This window comes from Carassius carassius, chromosome 11, assembly GCF_963082965.1.
Source record: "Carassius carassius chromosome 11, fCarCar2.1, whole genome shotgun sequence".
In the NCBI taxonomy this organism is placed as follows: Eukaryota; Metazoa; Chordata; class Actinopteri; order Cypriniformes; family Cyprinidae; genus Carassius; species Carassius carassius.
This window is the reverse complement of record NC_081765.1, coordinates 15,250,770-15,268,649: the sequence shown is the minus strand read 5'-3', so window position 1 is coordinate 15,268,649 and position 17,880 is coordinate 15,250,770. Positions and strand designations below refer to the sequence as shown.

Here is a 17,880-nt window from a genome sequence, read left to right as displayed (position 1 = left end):
CTAAAATGCAAATGAATGAGAACACATACATTTTATGTGCTACTATTATTGGTAAACTTTTTATACCTTTTGTATACCCTTTAAATGCATCGTAATGATATAAGCAAAATGCCATTAGAATAGTTTTAGATGGAGTACAGCATATCATAACTTCTTGTTTTTCATGGAATAAAGAAGACATTCATAAGAATGTCCAATTACAAGTACCAATTACAATGTTCACATGTTATACAGCAGGGTGCTACATTAGATTAAAGACGTGGTGGTGAACTTCACATATGAGTAATAACTAAAATGGAAAATTCAACATAAGCTAGATTCATCACCTTCACAAACAATAACAGCACAATAACGTGCGATGGTCAAAATTCTGAGTGAGTATATCATGCTATACTTTATGTTACTAAATGTTGATTTAACACTACAATTATCACATAGCAATGCAAATAACTGTAATTCTGACGTTCACATTACATGGTAGTGACAAAAAAAGTAAAGAACAAAGTACTTCTGGATTCATGTAAAAATATAGTGTATATCTATATAAAAACAAAAAATAAATAAAAATGGTATAGGCATCGCAAGGACAAAGGCATTGGTACTGGAACTTAAGGGCAGCTAATGTCAAAATACAACTGTCTCCGACAGTTGCTTTCTTTCTTTCTGCTTTCTTTCGTGCCTTGAATATTTTAAATTCTCAGCATACATGCTCCACTCTCAACAACAGTAAATTACATTTTAACTATGGATGGAATGTCTTTATCAAACCAAAGCATCAACAAAGTCAGCCTAAAGACTAAGCAATTTCCTTATGTAAAAATTCTAGAAGATTGCCCAGATAACTGCCTGATGAATATGTTTGGTATGAACTAGTCCTTAGGTTGGATAAATGTTCTTAGAAGAGTTCAGATCCCTCTTTTGACAACAGAAACAAACAAAAGTCATCTGTTAAAATTGTGAAACAATAAAGGTGCATTTGCAAAAGTGTGGCAAATATGAACGCCCATTCCAGGGGTGCAGCAGAAATACACAGGTTATTCAAGGCACAGGCAACCTGCACTATCTTATAAAAAGTGCTCACATTGGAAGTGCAATCTACAACTGTAAAGGGACTCTCCACCGGGCTGGTCAACATAGAATATCTTCTCTTGGCCATGTTTATTACCTTCCCAACATGCCTATGAACATCCGCTTTATCTGAAAGTGTGCCAACCAGTGAGAAATTTTCTCCATCCTGTCCACTCTGGCAAATTTCATTGTAACACATAGTCAGGGGGAATGTTTTTGACTGGGCTACCCATTTGGTTTAAACTTGAGATTTATTCTTCTTCTACATCTTCTGTCTTATCATCCTGTTCATCACAACTGCTTAGTGTAGAGGAAATACTTTCTGGCTGTTCTTGACTTCTAGTCTGGCCATGGTCCTCCAAGAAACATCCTTGTCCTTGCAGGAAGAGCAAAGCATTGGTTGCTTTCACTAGTGCCTCTTGTTCATCATACATTTCACAGGCACTTGCTTCCTTCATATTTGGCGACAGCGGTGCTGAAGTGAAAGTGGAAGGAACATATTCTGGGGATCTAGAATTTTTCACTTGTTTTCCTGTAAACACAACATGAATACACTTATTTCTTAATTATAATGCAAACTGTATCAACAATGATGTCTATGATATTTACAATCTGACTCCCAAAATGGCGGTGGGGGTAGAGTAGGCGCCGCGAGTGTGTCGTCATTTGACTGGCCGTCATCGGTTGGCTGCCTGCTGTGGTGATGTCATCTCACCGCGCCGCGCTCGCTGATTAACAGGCGTCGTGAACAGCGATTCATCACTTGCTTTCTAACAATATTGGACTACAATGGCTGTGGAATCAAGGGTCACCCAAGAGGAAATCAAAAAAGAGCCAGAAAAGCCAGTGGACAGAGAGAAGGTTTGTTTTTCTTTACTTTTGCTCCTCAATATTCAAGCAACAAACGAAGCGTCTTTGCATGCTAAGCTAATTTGCAAATCGAACTAGTGTTACACATTTAAGAATTCAGAGTCTTAAACGCAAATTATAAGAATTTTTTATGTCTGTTTGAAATATAGTATATAATAAATATATTAAAAACTTTAAGTATAGAACATCTGAAACTCAGATAAAGAACGCATACAGCAAACACATTTCACCTCATCTGCACTATCAATTATGAAGACGTACATATTCACCACCGTCTGTTGGATGTGTTTCGAGGAAGACTGTTATTAAACTCTGCGTGTTTCCGCAGACATGCCCTCTTCTTCTCCGAGTGTTCACCACTAACAACGGAAGGCATCATCGCATGGACGAGTTTGCTCGGGGGAATGTACCTTCTAGTGAGCTTCAGATTTACACCTGGTAGGTTTAAACTTTGCATTTAATAAAACTGAAGTAAACCGTATGACCCTGAATTGTATCTGCATTGGTTACAGGATGGACGCTACTTTGAAGGAACTGACAAGCCTAGTGAAGGAAGTGTATCCCGAAGCTCGAAAGAAAGGAACACATTTTGGGTTTGCAATAGTTTACCCAGACCCTAAGCGACAGATGTACAGGTAATGTATACATGAGTTTTTTGTTCAATGTGGTCAGCTTAGATTTGGTAAGGAGAATAACCTGTCTGGTTTTGTTGTAGGGTTAAGGAGATTGGCAATACTGTTTCGGGACGTAAAGGTGCAGATGACGCCATGACGCTTCAGTCTCAACGCTTTCAGATCGGAGATTACCTTGACATCGCCATCACTCCGCCTAACCGTGCACCACCTCTCCAAGGACGCATGAGACCCTACTGAAACAAGACCGCATGCATTTAAACAAACGTGGAGAATGTCTGGAAATCTGCCTTCCTGTAGATTTCAGTTCAAACCCTAAATTAGGTTTGATTAGCTGATTCAAGTGTTCAAGTCAGAACTAAACTCTGTAGGAAGGTCAATCTCCAGCTGCAGGATGGGGCATATCTTGAGGATTGGAAGTTTGATAGATTTTTTTTCATATATTTTGTGTTCTTCATGGGGTTTTATTCCAGGTCTACCTTTTTAAGTTTAGTCCTGTTTCCATGATTCCCATAAAATCTTGAATAAATCTTTTTTTTTTTTTCAGTATCTTGTCTTGTGTAAACATTCATTAAGACTTTTTGAATAAACCAGTCATTTTTTTTGGCTTTAGAATTTCGACCATCTTGCCTGTATTGCAAACTGTTCTTGAAATGTAGTGTCCCTAAAAAATGTGGCATTAGTGCAGCAGCTGTTATTTTATATTTATCAAATATGAAAATGTCATTTTGTATTCCATACCTGGATAATTGTATAATTTCATAATTTAGTCTAAAAATTTTTTAAACCTATTTCAATGTAGTCAATACCATTTGCTTAACCGTCAATGACAGTTTTTTTTTTAATTCTCTTTATAAAGTATAATTTCTAGGTTGTTTAAAGGTTTGCATTTACAAACTAATTCATGTCAGTAGAATCACTTTATGACTACAATCTTCTGTTCTCTTGGTTGCACTTTTTGAAATCCAGGTTTCACGGTCTGCAGCAGAGATCCAGAAGTAAGTCCTTAAGACTTGCACTAAAAAAATACAATATTTTTTGGTTTGACAGAATGAATGTCTAATTTGCAATATTGCCATTTAAACATTACAAGATAGTGACTCACTTTAAAAATATCCTGAGTGTCTGAACTTATATCTGAGATGAGAACGGGTTGGCATCTCTGGTGTGCATGGCTCTGTAAGGAACTTCACTCTAACTTTTGGAGTTGCAAAACAACAATCCTGGTTGAAACCATTTTCATGCATTGGGACAGGGGTCTGCTTCAGGTCTAATGTGATCTGCCCCCATCTTCTTCCCAGAAGCATCATCAGATGCATTTTTCTATTCAGAGTGAAAGGAAGGGCAAACAATTGCATCTCAATAAAGGAAACTAGACACTGTTTTATTTATAATGTTTAGCATCAAAACTAGGGTATGCTACCATTTTAAAGATTGAAGGATATATGATTACTTACGAAAGCAAGAGAACTCCCAAAAAGGGACTGCAAGTTTGGCATATCGGGTATTGGCTCATACTGCATTTTTGCCATTTCTGGAGCATCAAATGGAGGAACTCTGTGAGATCTGCTAGGTGAAAGCTGTCCTCCTGTGATGCCCTGTGTCTATCGTTTTCTTCCTGCCTGTCATCCGTTGAAACAGTAATTGCAGTGAATGAGTGAAACCATTACACTATTTTACTGGTATTATATGTGATTATGATTTCATGTATTACTAGTTAAGTCTCTTGTGGTAGTCTATGTTAGTAACTAAAGCAATAAGTAAAGGAGCACATTACACCTTTTTTAATAGCTTGCTGACAAAAGGTGTTTCAAATGCAGGGAGCTCTGGTGTAGAAGGGGAGTTATTAGGGCGAAGAGGAGAATCAAGATCATTCTTCTTTCCTTTCAGTAGTGGAGAGGATGTGATGCTGTGTTTCTCAATCTTAAATCCTGGGGTGCAAAATGCAGGAGGCTCTGGGGATTCCAGACTCTCTGAAATATTTCAACACAAACATGCAAATAAAAAAGGGGGAACCTGAAAAAAAAAAAGCGAGCATGCATCTTTTGTAACATTGTTAACACACAAATATAACTGCAGGATTACAGGGACTAAGTGTAATAGTGTCAGAATAAATTATTAAAAACTCCATGTGGGTTAACAACTATTCTTAATATTAAGAAAACAACAGTCGATATTATTTACCATTGGCAAGACCTTTGTTAGGCACAGAAGACAAAGCAGGGAAAACATGAGAGGGTTTCTGACCATTCTCTGTTCTTTCACTGGTAAAGGCACAACACACATTATGCACTAAATATACATACATTACGGTTCAAAATTCTGATCAATAAGAAAAAAATACTGGATGCATTAAACTGACCAGAAGTGAGAGTAAAAAATTATAAGTATAGTTCTTTAAATTTTTCCATTCATCAAAGAGTCCTGAAAAAAAGATTGTCTCCACAAAAACATTAAGCTGCACAACTGTTTTCAACACCGATAAGAAATGTTTCTTGAGCACAAAAATCATCATATTACAATAATTTCTGATAAATCATGTGGCACTGGAGACTAGAACAATGGCTGCTGAAAATTCAGTTAATCCATAACAGGAAAAAATATATAAATTCAAAATATTACTGTTTTCACTGTATCTTTGCTCAAATAAATGCAGCCTTGATGAGTGCAAAATACTTTTCCATGCAGAGAAATCAAGTTAATGAGTTTAAAATATTATATATTCATTTCAAAAATAAGTGCAAAATGTGAGTAGTAAAGTCTTTTGCTCCTAAAAATGTCAATTTAACTATGCTATTTTGTGTAAGCTGCATTAAATTTATCTTATTAAACTGAATGCTTGTGATGTGATATTCACACCCAAATATAGTAGGCAGCATACTTTTGTTTTGTTGAACAAATCCATGGTAAAGTCATTGTTCCAGCACATGGTATACTCAGAGATACCAAATTCCCTCTAGTAGTGAAGTCAGAGCATTCTCGTCCATACAGGTGCTGGTCATATAATTAGAATATCATCCAAAAGTTGATTTATTTCACTAATTCCATTCAAAAAGTTAAACTTGTATATTATATTCAATCATTACACACAGACTGATCTATTTCAAATGTTTATTTCTTTTCATTTTGATGACTTTAACTGACAACTAAGGAAAATCTCAAATTCAGTATCTCAGAAAATTTGAATATTGTGAAAAGGTTCATAGTGAAGACACCTGGTGCCACACTCTAATCAGCTAATTAACTCAAAACACCTGCAAATCCTTTAAATGGCCTCTCAGTCTAGTAATGTAGGCTACACAATCATGGGGAAGACTGCTGACTTGACAGTTGTCCAAAAGACGACCATTGACACCTTGCACAAGGAGGGCAAGACACAAAAGGTGATTGCAAAAGAGGCTGGCTGTTCACAGAGTTCTTTGTCCAAGCACATTAATGGAGAGGCGAAAGGAAGGAAAAGATGTGGTAGAAAAAAAGTGTACAAGCAATAGGGATAATCACATCCTGGAGAGGATTGTGTAACAAAACCCATTCAAAAATGTGGGGGAGATTCACAAAGAGTGGACTGCTGCTGGAGTCAGTGCTTCAAGAACCACTACGCACACACGTATGCTAGACATCGGTTTCAGCTCTCACATTTCTCACATGTCAAGCCACCTTTATGGAGGAATTATTGAGTCAGATTATAAACTAAAAGTCTAAAACTAAAAGCCTTAAACCAAATCTAAAAATCTAAATTTGAAACTTAAAGTCCAAGTCGGAAATTAATTTGGTATTTAGGATTGGGCATTTGGTATTTAGGATTGGGCATTTTGTATTTAGGATTGGGCATTTTCTATTTAGGGTTGGGCATTTGGTCATTTAGCCATTTAGGATTTAGGATTGGGCATTTGGGGATTTAGGATTGGGAATTTGGGTATTTAGGATTGGGCATTTAATCATTTAGCCATTTAGGATTGAGGATTGGGGATTTGGGGATTTAGGATTGGGCCTTTGAGGATTGAGGATTAAGGAGTGTATGCAAATTAGGAGGCGTGGCCCAAATACTGGAGGCTGAGTTTGAAATGGCTGGTGCGCAGAGGCACCAAATGGACAGCAGAGGGAGCTCCCAGTGCTAAGGAGCATATGTAATGAAAGTAATGTAATTGTAATGTAATTCTGTTTCTGTAATGAAACAGAGCAAGTGAGCGGCTTGAGCGAGGACTGTGTGATAACTTCAACTTAATGACAGCTTTGTAACATTTGTGGCCTCAAACACAAAGTCACGAGTGAAAGGAGGGCTATCGGTCTGATGACGAGAAAGCAGCAGACAGTGCAGCAGGTAAGATGCTAACATTAGCTACTAGTTATATAAGCTGAAATTGCTAACATGCTTTAGTAGGGTATTATTATATTGGGACATGCTGTTTTTTTTTTTTTTTTAACTGCGGTTAACCTCTCTGACATTAGTAGATACACTCCTTTCACATTGCCACTAGATGGTCTTGTTTCTGATTTTTTTTTTTGCTATATAGCCTATATATATTTTATAAAGATTGTGAGAGAAAAGAAATTAGGCTTGTTTGACTTGAACCGGTGCTGCACACTGCAAGACTGATCGGTTTATGACATCAAAGTACTGCGAGAGCGATTTAAAAGCATAAGGAGCGTCTACTTTCTTTGATGTCATATGTCGTGTGTGTATGTATATATGTATACACTCACCTAAAGGATTATTAGGAACACCTGTTCAATTTCTTATTAATGCAATTATCTAATCAACTAATCACATGGCAGTTACTTCAATGCATTTAGGGGTGTGGTCCTGGTCAAGACAATCTCCTGAACTCCAAACTGAATGTCAGAATGGGAAAGAAAGGTGATTTAAGCAATTTTGAGCATGGCATGGTTGTTGGTGCCAGACGGGCCGGTCTGAGTATATACATACACACACGACATATGACATCAAAGAGAGTAGACGCTCCTTATGCTTTTGAATCGCTCTCGAGTACTTTGATTTCATAAACCGATCAGTCTTGCAGTGTGCAGCGCCGGTTCAAGTCGAACAAGCCAAATTTATTTTCTCTCACAAAAAAAAAAACAGAAACAAGACCATCTAGTGGCAATGTGAAAGGAGTGTATCTACTAATGTCAGAGGGGTTAACCGCAGTTTAAAAAAACAAAACAGCATGTCCCAATATAATAATACCCTACTAAAGCATGTTAGCAATTTCAGCTTATATAACTAGTAGCTAATGTTAGCATCTTACCTGCTGCACTGTCTGCTGCTTTCTCGTCATCAGACCGATAGCCCTCCTTTCACTGGTGACTTTGTGTTTGAGGCCACAAATGTTACAAAGCTGTCATTAAGTTGAAGTTATCACACAGTCCTCGCTCAAGCCACTCACTCGCTCTGTTTCATTACAGAAACAGAATTACATTACAATTACATTACTTTCATTAGTCTGCTCCTTAGCACTGGGAGCTCCCTCTGCTGTCCATAAGGTGCCTCTGCGCACCAGCCATTTCAAACCCAACCTCCAGTATTTGGGCCACGCCTCCTAATTTGCATACACTCCTCAATCCTCAATCCTCAAATGCCCAATCCTAAATCCTCAAATCCCCAATCCTAAATGGCTAAATGATTAAATGCCCAATCCTAAATAGCCAAATTCCCAATCCTAAATCCTAAATGGCTAAATGACCAAATGCCCAACCCTAAATAGAAAATGCCCTATCCTAAATACCAAATGCCGAATCCCAAATACAAAATGCCCTATCCTAAATACCAAATGCCCAATCCTAAATACCAAATTAATTTTCGACTTGGACTTTAAGTTTCAAATTTAGATTTTTAGATTTGGTTTAAGGCTTTTAGTTTTAGACTTTTAGTTTATAATCTGACTCAATAATTCCTCCATACACCTTTGAACAAAAGACAGCGTCAGAAGCGTCTGGCTTCAAAAAGGACTGGACTGCTGCTGAGAGGTCCAAAGTTATGTTCTCTGATGAAAGTAAATTTTGCATTTCCTTTGTGTAACAAGGTTAAAAAGAGTACTTAATTTAAGAGTTTTGATGTGTGAATTTCATAAAATAAGCATTTGGTTAAATTCATTGGTGTTCAAAGGCTCCCCTCCTGTGGCTATGTATTTTGTCGCTCTTCTCTTGCCGTACTCCAGCAGATTTGAGTGTCGCTTCTGTGGGTATGTATGATTTTTTTCACGCTCGAACTCATTAACAGATTAATTGTAATAATGAAATGTTTTAAGTGGATCTTTTCGATGCAATCTCTTTCATACATGTATTTGATAGTATATTGAATCCATTTAACGCTTTAACACGATTGTTGAGGTTGTTATAATATGTACTGAATTTCCACATGCGTCACACCAGTGTGAACGAGTTCAATTAGAGCGGTTATTGTCTATGTCTCAACATTATGACAATTATTTGTATTATGAGTTGAGTGAATGTGTAATTTCTATTTTTCTAGTCTTGAATGTCTGCAGTAGTTTATCTTCAGCCAAAGTGATTTGTGCCATTTTATTTCCAAAAGATATGTTGCTTCCTTGTTTTAGTTATAAATGTTAACAATTGGTGTTTTCTTGTTATCGAATTATTGTCCTGTATGAGTACACTGTATTATTAATTACAGGGATATTGTTTCAGTTTTCATGTATACTTTTATAGTATATGTTTAATATGAATCATACAAGTTTGGCTGTACTCCAGCAGATTTGAGTGTCGCTGCTGTGGATAAAGGCAAGCACAAGGAAACCCACGTGTGAGTGTGTTTGTTCACATCCGTTACATTTGGAAATCATGGTCCCAGAGTCTGGAGGAAGAGGAGAGGAGAGGCACACAATCCACATTGCTTGAGGTCCAGTGTAAAGTTCCAGCCACTGATGGTTTGCGGTGCCATGTCATCTGCTGGTGTTGGTCCACTGTGTTTTCTGAGGTCCAAGGTCAACACAGCCGTATACCAGGACATTTTAGAGCACTTCATGCTTCCTGCTGCTGACCAACTTTATGGAGATGCAGATTTAATTTTCCAACAGGACTTGGCACCTGCACACAGTGCCAAAGCTACCAGTACCTGGTTTAAGGACCATGGTATCCCTGTTCTTAACTGGCCAGCAAACTCGCCTGACCTTAACCACATAGAAAATCTATGGGGTATTGTGAAGAGAAAGATGTGATATGTCAGACCAAACAATGCAGAAGAGCTGAAGGCCACTATCAGAGCAACCTAGGCTCTTACCTGAGTAGTGCCACAGACTGATCGACTCCATGCCATGGCGCATTGCTGCAGTAATTCAGGCAAAAGGAGCCCCAACTAAGTATTGAGTGCTGTACATGCTCTAACGTTTCATGTTCATACTTTTCAGTTGGCCAAGATTTCTAAAAATCCTTTCTTTATATTGGTCTTGTTATATTCTAATTTTCTGAGATACTGAATTTGTGATTTTCCTTAGTTGTCAGTTATAATCATCAAAATTTAAATAAATAAACATTTCAAATATATCAGTCTGTGTGTAATGAATGAATATAATATACAAATTTCACTTTTTGAATGGAATTAGTGAAATAAAATCGACTTTTTGATGATATTCTAATTATATGACCAGCACCTGTACACAGCGAGCACTTGGGTGTCTTTGGCTACAGTGGATGCATGTTCATGACAAATGGTGGTGGTGACAGAGCCACAGCTGGGACAGGAGCAGCACTGTGAGGCGGCTCTGCTTCACCAAGCACTCTTTGGAACTGGAGCACAGACAGCCCAAAATCGGAGAGCTTTGGGGTCCGCAGCTGGTCAACAAGTGGTTGCATCTTCTCAGGTGTCTCAGACTGCTGAGCCTCTTCACAAATCCCTTTTCCCATCACTTCATCTTCCTCTGCTGCATCTCTCTCTGCCTGCTCTTCAGCCTCTTTTCTACCATTCATCTCTATAATAGTGAGTGAATTAAAAAAAAAACATTTCCAGTGAAATAAACATGAATCAAGGCAAAGCATAAACTTATATCAAACAAAAATTTCTATGTAATCATCAGTTAAAGATAATCTATCAAGCCAAGCAGAAGCAGCACCAGGATGTGAAAATTCTCAGAAGTAATAAATATTTACCTGTATTTCCCTGTCTTGTAATTCGTGGTCTGTAGCCATACTTCTCATATTGTTTCTTCAGCCTGTCAGTACCAGGTATTTGGACTGTTTTTTAGTGTAAAATAGACGCCAGTTTTTTCCCCCCAACAGTTAAACAGTTGCCCACAGAAAAATACAGGGGGTACCCTCAGCATCCCCACTTCCCGCGCCTATGCATTATAAAAATCAGGTGTAACTGTTTTGGACTGTCCAGCTAATATGGAAAGTGTACAATAACAAGTATAAGAATAAGCACGTTCTTGAGCACATTCAGTTCAGCATAAAATCGCATAATACCTTAAAGATATTGTGGTTTATTAGATATATATATATATACTTTACAAATGATGACAGTATAAAAATATTAAAAAAAGATTAAGTACAACAAAAAATTTGGAAGTGAAATTAGGAAATGTTCCAAACATGATGGAAATTATGGAATTTGTTTTATGTGTAACCAGAGGGCATTCCTGTCGTGCTCAAATACAACAAATAAGAGATATTATGATTCTCCAAAAACAAAAACTTTATTCAGAAACTTATTTCAGTCAACACACTCTATAGGGGCCTACAGCAGGGTGTGGTCAATTAAAAAAATAAAAAATCTCCAAACAATCGCTAGTTTTATTTAAATAGCTCCTTGTCACAAAAAAAAAAAAAAAAGGTGTAAATCAAAGTAGTTTAACATTTATGTCCATCAAGTTTCCAAAAAAGGAAGTGGTGTTTAGTGACAATGTTCACTCTCAGATCTTTGTCTAAAAACAATCAAAAATATCACCCAAATACAAACATTAATGCATATAGTTTTTCTTTGAATAACTGTTTAATTACAATAATTGATTTTTGTCTAATTGTTTATGTATATTATTTGACCAGTGACCTACTCCTCGGTTCACAATTGAAGAACAAAGGACAATTCAGTTGATCCTAGGCTTCAAGGCTACTGCCCCTACATTAGCACAATAGTCATGACAGGATATCTCCATGTTCTGTATGCTTCGTTTAGTTTCAGTGGTACAGATTTCTTTTAATATACGTTTCATATTCCTTCTGGTTTTATTAACTAAATAAACCGAATGTTTCCATCCATTTAAAAAAAGTTAAATGACAAATAGTTAAAAAAAAAGTTTAAAAAGATAAACAGAGTTCAAATTAAAGGACTGAACATTAAAAACTCATTGAATCAATTGAATCATGTTCTTAAAAATATGTCTATGACAGAGTAGAGAAAGTGTTTAAGTATCCCAAAACTTTGATTGGCCAATAAGTTTGTCATTTAGTTAGAATGTACAGTATGGAACTAATTGTCAACATATGTGACTGAAAAACACAAAAACGCCATCTTCACAAATTGTTTTCAGAAGAAAAAATAAGAACAAACTTTGTTTATTCAGGAATATTTTATTAACATCCTTTTAAAATATGACTTTTGCAAACATTTTTTAAACAGAGCTACAATACATTCTTTGGATAATTTTATGACCCCCCCCCCCCCCCCCCCCCAAAAAAAAAAAAGATTTGTTTTTTTTTAAATGTAAAATATGGTGGGGGGGTTTCTAGGCCCCGACATAATTTGTACATCCTCTGTGCTGATTTTTAGGAATGATCCACTGTCTTTTGTGACATACTTAAAGTAAAAATTAGCGTACTACATTAGAAGTTGAAAAAAATTGCCTAAATTTATCAATTTATTATCTGTTTTTAATCATAGAACCTACTGACCTACTGTACAACGAGGACCTGGTCAGATGCCCTCTACAGGAAAATGAAGGCCACCAGTGGGTGCTGTTTTGGATTCTTCAGAGGAAGATGTACAGAGGCAGATCTTCGGGGTGCAGACAAGCATATACCTACTCGAGGAGCAAGCGGCAGAGATCCTAAAAGCATGACATTGAGATGAGGTTATGCTAAGCTTTGACCTGTGCGTCCTCCTGTGTGCATTTGGAAAGTAGTATAGCAGCGAGGGGAGGAGCTTGAGAAGGTGGCCTACAAACGGTCTAAAATCAGTGTTCTCAGAGGAATCCCATTCCAATGTGGTTGCCAAGTCAGACTTTATTGGCTTTACAAAGCCCATTTTCTGACAGGTCGTTGTACGCTGTAGAACAAGAGGATACTTAAGGATGCATCCACCACCTGGAACAGAATATTCAAAAACCACTTCTGGAAATCTATGCCAATAAAAACAAAGATCCAAGTAAAGCAAATTTGGCAAAGTGCAAGCTGAGGAAGCTGCAGAAGTGGCTTGATGAAGGTGTAGCCATCTACCAATTAAAAAAGAGATGCAAAATAGAGATGCTTTAAGATCTTGCATCCTTAGTTATCCTTATTGGGTAGTAGCGTGTTATATATATGAAAAAGAAAAGATTTACCTAACATAATAAACACTACTATTCAAAAGTTTTGGGTCAGTTACATTTCTTTTTATATAAATGTATACTTTAATCATTCAAAGATGGTAGTAAAGACATTTAGAATGTAACAAAAAATCTCTCTTTCAAATAAATGCTGTTCCCTTGAACCCTCTGTTGAGAATCCTGACAAATATATGCTTCCACTAAAAGTGTTAAATCAACTAAAAGTTGTGCTCCAAAATCGTGTCATTGATAGAACTAAAACATACTTTCTCAACATAACAAAATGTCTTTATCCAGTTGAAATGTCTCCAGGTCCCTTCTGATGTCTGGATAGTCCTTCAGAACAGAATGAAAGGAGTCCACCGACAAGGAAAAAAGCTGACAGATAGTCAGAGCTTGTACTGTGGCCAAATGCCTTCCTGTTGTTAAGAGACATGACTCTGGAAAAGAGAAGGAGAATCATTATTCAACAGAAGAAACAAACTCAAACAGGTTTGAAACCACCTGAGGCTGAGTAAATGATGGCTGAATTTTTAACTGAACAATCCCTTTTACACAGCTTACTAATAAGTTGTTTTAAGACATGAGTATTACAAACAACACAGACTCCATATAGTCAAAACAGACATTGCATTGACAAAGCAACGTGACTCGAGTCAAACCTCCAAAGTAGTGTCCATCACATAGTTCCCTATGGAAAAACTCTTTCTCCACAAGGACCTGCCCGTGCTCGATGAAGAACATGCGGTCACCAGGAGCGTTCTGGCGGATGATGATGTCACCCTCCTGATAAACCTCATACTGCAGCTCCAGAAGAATGGCATTGACGAAGTTTATATCACAGTTCCGGAAAAAGGGAGCTTTTCTCACATGGGCCGAGCACATGGTCTTCAGAATTTCCTAACAAATCCATTCGAACGATCATTAAACTATAAAAACGCTGTTTTACTATTAAAAGCATGATCAAAACATCTTTGAAATAACCAGTTCCAAAAGTGAGCAGTACCTCTCTGAGAGATGAAGATACCCACTTCAGGACATCTTTCTCATCATACCATTTCCCTTCATAACGAGCCTGAAAGTAGTTGCTGATGTGCATACGAAGGGTTTTGGGAAGCTTCATGAAAGTCATATAATCTTCCAGATGATTCATCTATGTAAAAACAAGCACAAAACAGAACAAAAAAGAGAAAATGTGAATGGCATCCCCAATAACAATCTAATATGTTGCTTTAGCAGTATATTTGTTTTTTTCGCACCTTGTTCTTGTATGCTCTTGCTGTTATGTCCACATCAGTCATCATTGCAGCAGTGTTGGCGACCATCACCGTGTACATGATGGCTCCAGACACAATGCTAGTCATGACTATCCACAGCTCAACCTCATCTGAAAAAAACAAAACACAAACAAAACCCATTAGGTATTAAAAGAAGATTTCAGTTGTGCATTGTGATTGTTGTGGCATAAAATGAACATTTTGCTAAATCAGCTGATCAAAAGTATACTCCTTGCTTGTGGGTGTGTCAGAGGAACCGTATGATATTGCAGTCATATGAGAAAGGGCCCGAAAGACTCCAAAAGAGTACTTCTCTCCCACTGTGGCATTCTGACAAATTACACAACACAAAGTGTTGACATTAATACTTTATTTGTATACATTAAAACCATAAAATAAATTAAACACACTCTGAATTGCAAAACACTCTCAGAAAAAAAAGGTACAAAAGTTGTATATACATATAAGTACATTTTGAAAGGATACTACACCAGTGACAGCTTTTGTACCTTTTTTCTGATTCTAATTGATTAATCGCAGCATTGCAGCTCAGTTAATAATAATAGCAGTGAAAATTACCTCAGAGGACTTGAGTACTGTTATTTCTGTAATATTGTTGTTATAGTGTTCATAGAATAATATACACGATTTCAGACTACTTTCTAGAGCATATCTAGAAAAGATATATTAAAAAGGTTCATGAGTGTATAAAATATGATTAATTTCCATGATATTTCCAGGCCTTGCAAGAAATTTTTTAGAATTCAGTGATATTCCCATTAGTGTGGGAATGCTGTTTATGGGAATATGCTGCTCAGACACTTACCATTAGATTCTCTCTTCTAACCCAGCAGTCTGAGGGAAACTCCTCAAGCATGGGCACAAAATACTGAATACAGCCATTCCAGTGGCACAGCAGGAAAATCATCATAAATAATGACAAGATTCTCAGGAACACCCTCACCACCTCCAAGTTGGCATTTGAAACCTATATGGTTAGAACAATCAAAAGCATTATTCAAAGAAAAAAAACATTTTCTGAATGATGACTTATAAAACAATATATTCAGTGTTTTCTCATGAAGATAAGGTCAGTTCCACATGTTCAGGCAATTCATTACTTACTCTCTCCACCTCATTGAAAAACCTAACAAGCCTTGACACACGCAGCAGGCGGACAAGACTGAGGATTCTCACAAACATCAAGATGCGCATCATTTTGCCTGCTCTGGATGAGGGAGAGTCACTGTGGTATTGCAGGTCCTAGCATGACAAGGGCACAAAACACATGTTTTCCATTTAGAGCTATGCAATTTCAATACAGCCAAAAGATTTTTTGCAGAAAAAGGCACATTACCGCAATAAGAAGTATGTAACCAACTGGGAATGCTGCTACCACATCAGGTATAAACCAGCTTTTCAAATAGTGTTGTCGAATGCTTTTCAAATCCAGAATGGCTCCCTGTATAACACAATGAATGACTCACTGGAGAAGTTTAAGCAATTTGCTATTTGTAATGGCTAATGCTTACCTCACTGTCATCTTTAATGATCCCCATGCGAAAGTTAAGCCCCACGTCAATCAGGAACAGAGTGTCTGAGAACACGTTAAAACCCTCCCAACCTACTCCACTGTTACCATCCAGAAAGGCAATCTCCATCGGAATGCCAATTAGATTCAGAAATGTTATGGCCACCATACACATGATGTAATAACTCCTGCGAAAATAAGAACAAGAGTTGCAAGATGGCATTTTTGGATGACTCATTTCAAAACACATTAGTATTTTTTAGTTTATAACATATATTTCATTTTAAGTTTTTATTAAATTTGAGTACATTTATATTTATATTTTATTTATTATTTTGATTTTAAAAGTGTAAAATAAAATAAAATGTAAAAAAAGAAAAACAAAGAAACAACAACAACAACAACACTAGCCTACTAAGTAAAAACACCAGGACAGGTTAAGTGTACAGTACCTTAAACGACTGAAGGGATGGATGACCAACACGCCTTCCTCTTTCTGTCTAATGCACTCCTTCTCCACAGCCACCTCACTGCCGTAGACATACAGCGAGCGTCTGTTCAGCTGCGGCAGCAGGAGGTTTTTCCAGCTGCTCCAACAGAAGCGCCTGTGATTCTCAGGTGCGAGATGCTGCATTTCCAGGCACTGACTAAGCACTGTGATCACTGAAACACCTCTAACATCTCTCGCAGTGCCTCACTGATAACTTTATTTCTGGACTTTCTTTTATGCTGACTATTTCATCCACTTTTCTTCATCGTCTTCACGCGCGCTCTCTTGCTTTCTTGCTTTCTCTCTTTCTCTCTCTCTCTCTCTCTCTCTCTCTCATGTGCGCACATGCACAAGCACAGAGTAATTTTCCATCACATTTCTCTGGCTCGGTCCAGAATGGGGAAGGAGATAAGTTCCAGAATTTCCATTCTTCCTCCTCTGTCAAACTAAGTATTGTCTCATCAACTATTCAGTATCTCTGCCTCGCGCTCACATCAGCTCAGCTCATCTGGACCGCGGGGCGGTTCTTTGACACAAGGTGGTTTTGAATATCACAACTATTGTTATCTGAACTAGACAGATGGTTCTGATAGAACCGTGGCCAAGGCTGACAATGGGAGGTGATAGAATTACTTACGCTCTTATTGTGCGTAAATGACTGTACTGATATGACAGAGGTCCTTTTTTAACGAACACTCAAGAGTGCATAGATAATTTTGCTATTTCAGAAAGAGACAGAATACAGGTATCTATTTTTGCAGGCCTTTTTAATTTTGGAGAAATCAGAGTTTAACTTAGAGGTACGGCTGTGAAACTGGAATGTGTTTTCGTTGTGGATGTGTTTACATCAAAAACAGACACCTGCAACTTACCACATCACAATGGTGGAGCTCACTAGATATCCAGTAAACTGAATACAGTATTGTGTTGCAATGGCAGCCTATGTTTATGAGAGTCACTACAGTGTTGAATTTCAAAGTGGTATTCAAGTAATGCAACGGGTCACCCGATCATTCTCAGAAGGCAACAAACACCTAAACTGCATCCATTCATTGTAATCTACATATCACATTGCATTCAGTTATCAAGTGGGTGACTGAATTCATTAAAACATGACTAGTCACTGGTGTCATTAACAAGCTTCTCTGTGAAGCTTCTGTCTAGTTAAAATACTAAATGATGCTTTCATGCAACAATTTAATTTGTGAAACTTAAAAAAACAAGAATGTTATATAAATAATACAAAGGCATACTTATAAGTATTATTATATTAATTACCAATTGGCAATATGCCTAAAACTCATAAAATCATATATTTAACTACTTCCTCTCTCTCTCTCTCTCTCTCTCTCTCTCTCTCTCTCTCTCTCTCTCTCTCTATATATATATGTGTGTGTGTGTGTGTGCGGGGCTGTCCCACGGGGGACAGAACCACTGCAATTGTTTTCTGAATAATTACACATCTGTTTACATGTTTTACAAATCATGTGTAATTAATCGGACACAGCACTTTCTGAATTCATGTTTGAGGTAC

The 17,880-nt window shown here is 37.3% G+C and overlaps 2 protein-coding genes and 1 pseudogene across 2 annotated transcripts; 1 reads left to right on the top strand and 2 right to left on the bottom strand.

The window, feature by feature from the left end:
• Window positions 1-1,757: 1,757 nt before the first annotated feature.
• LOC132152831 (histone deacetylase complex subunit SAP18-like) lies at window positions 1,758-3,119 on the top strand. The gene is made up of 4 exons (XM_059561738.1): window positions 1,758-1,929; window positions 2,267-2,376; window positions 2,451-2,573; window positions 2,654-3,119. The coding sequence occupies exons 1-4, from the start codon at window positions 1,858-1,860 to the stop codon at window positions 2,808-2,810; spliced, it is 462 nt and encodes a 153-aa protein (XP_059417721.1). The 5' UTR covers window positions 1,758-1,857; the 3' UTR covers window positions 2,811-3,119.
• Window positions 2,910-14,412, bottom strand: LOC132152592 (spindle and kinetochore-associated protein 3-like; annotated as a pseudogene).
• On the bottom strand, window positions 12,581-16,796 carry LOC132152426 (potassium/sodium hyperpolarization-activated cyclic nucleotide-gated channel 3-like). The gene is made up of 10 exons (XM_059561194.1): window positions 16,309-16,796; window positions 15,858-16,044; window positions 15,683-15,787; window positions 15,451-15,588; window positions 15,152-15,313; window positions 14,308-14,655; window positions 14,055-14,201; window positions 13,711-13,948; window positions 13,315-13,488; window positions 12,581-12,955 (listed from the first exon to the last, which is right to left on the bottom strand). The coding sequence occupies exons 1-6, from the start codon at window positions 16,488-16,490 to the stop codon at window positions 14,530-14,532; spliced, it is 900 nt and encodes a 299-aa protein (XP_059417177.1). The 5' UTR covers window positions 16,491-16,796; the 3' UTR covers window positions 12,581-12,955; window positions 13,315-13,488; window positions 13,711-13,948; window positions 14,055-14,201; window positions 14,308-14,529.
• Between the last annotated feature and the right edge of the window lie 1,084 nt (window positions 16,797-17,880).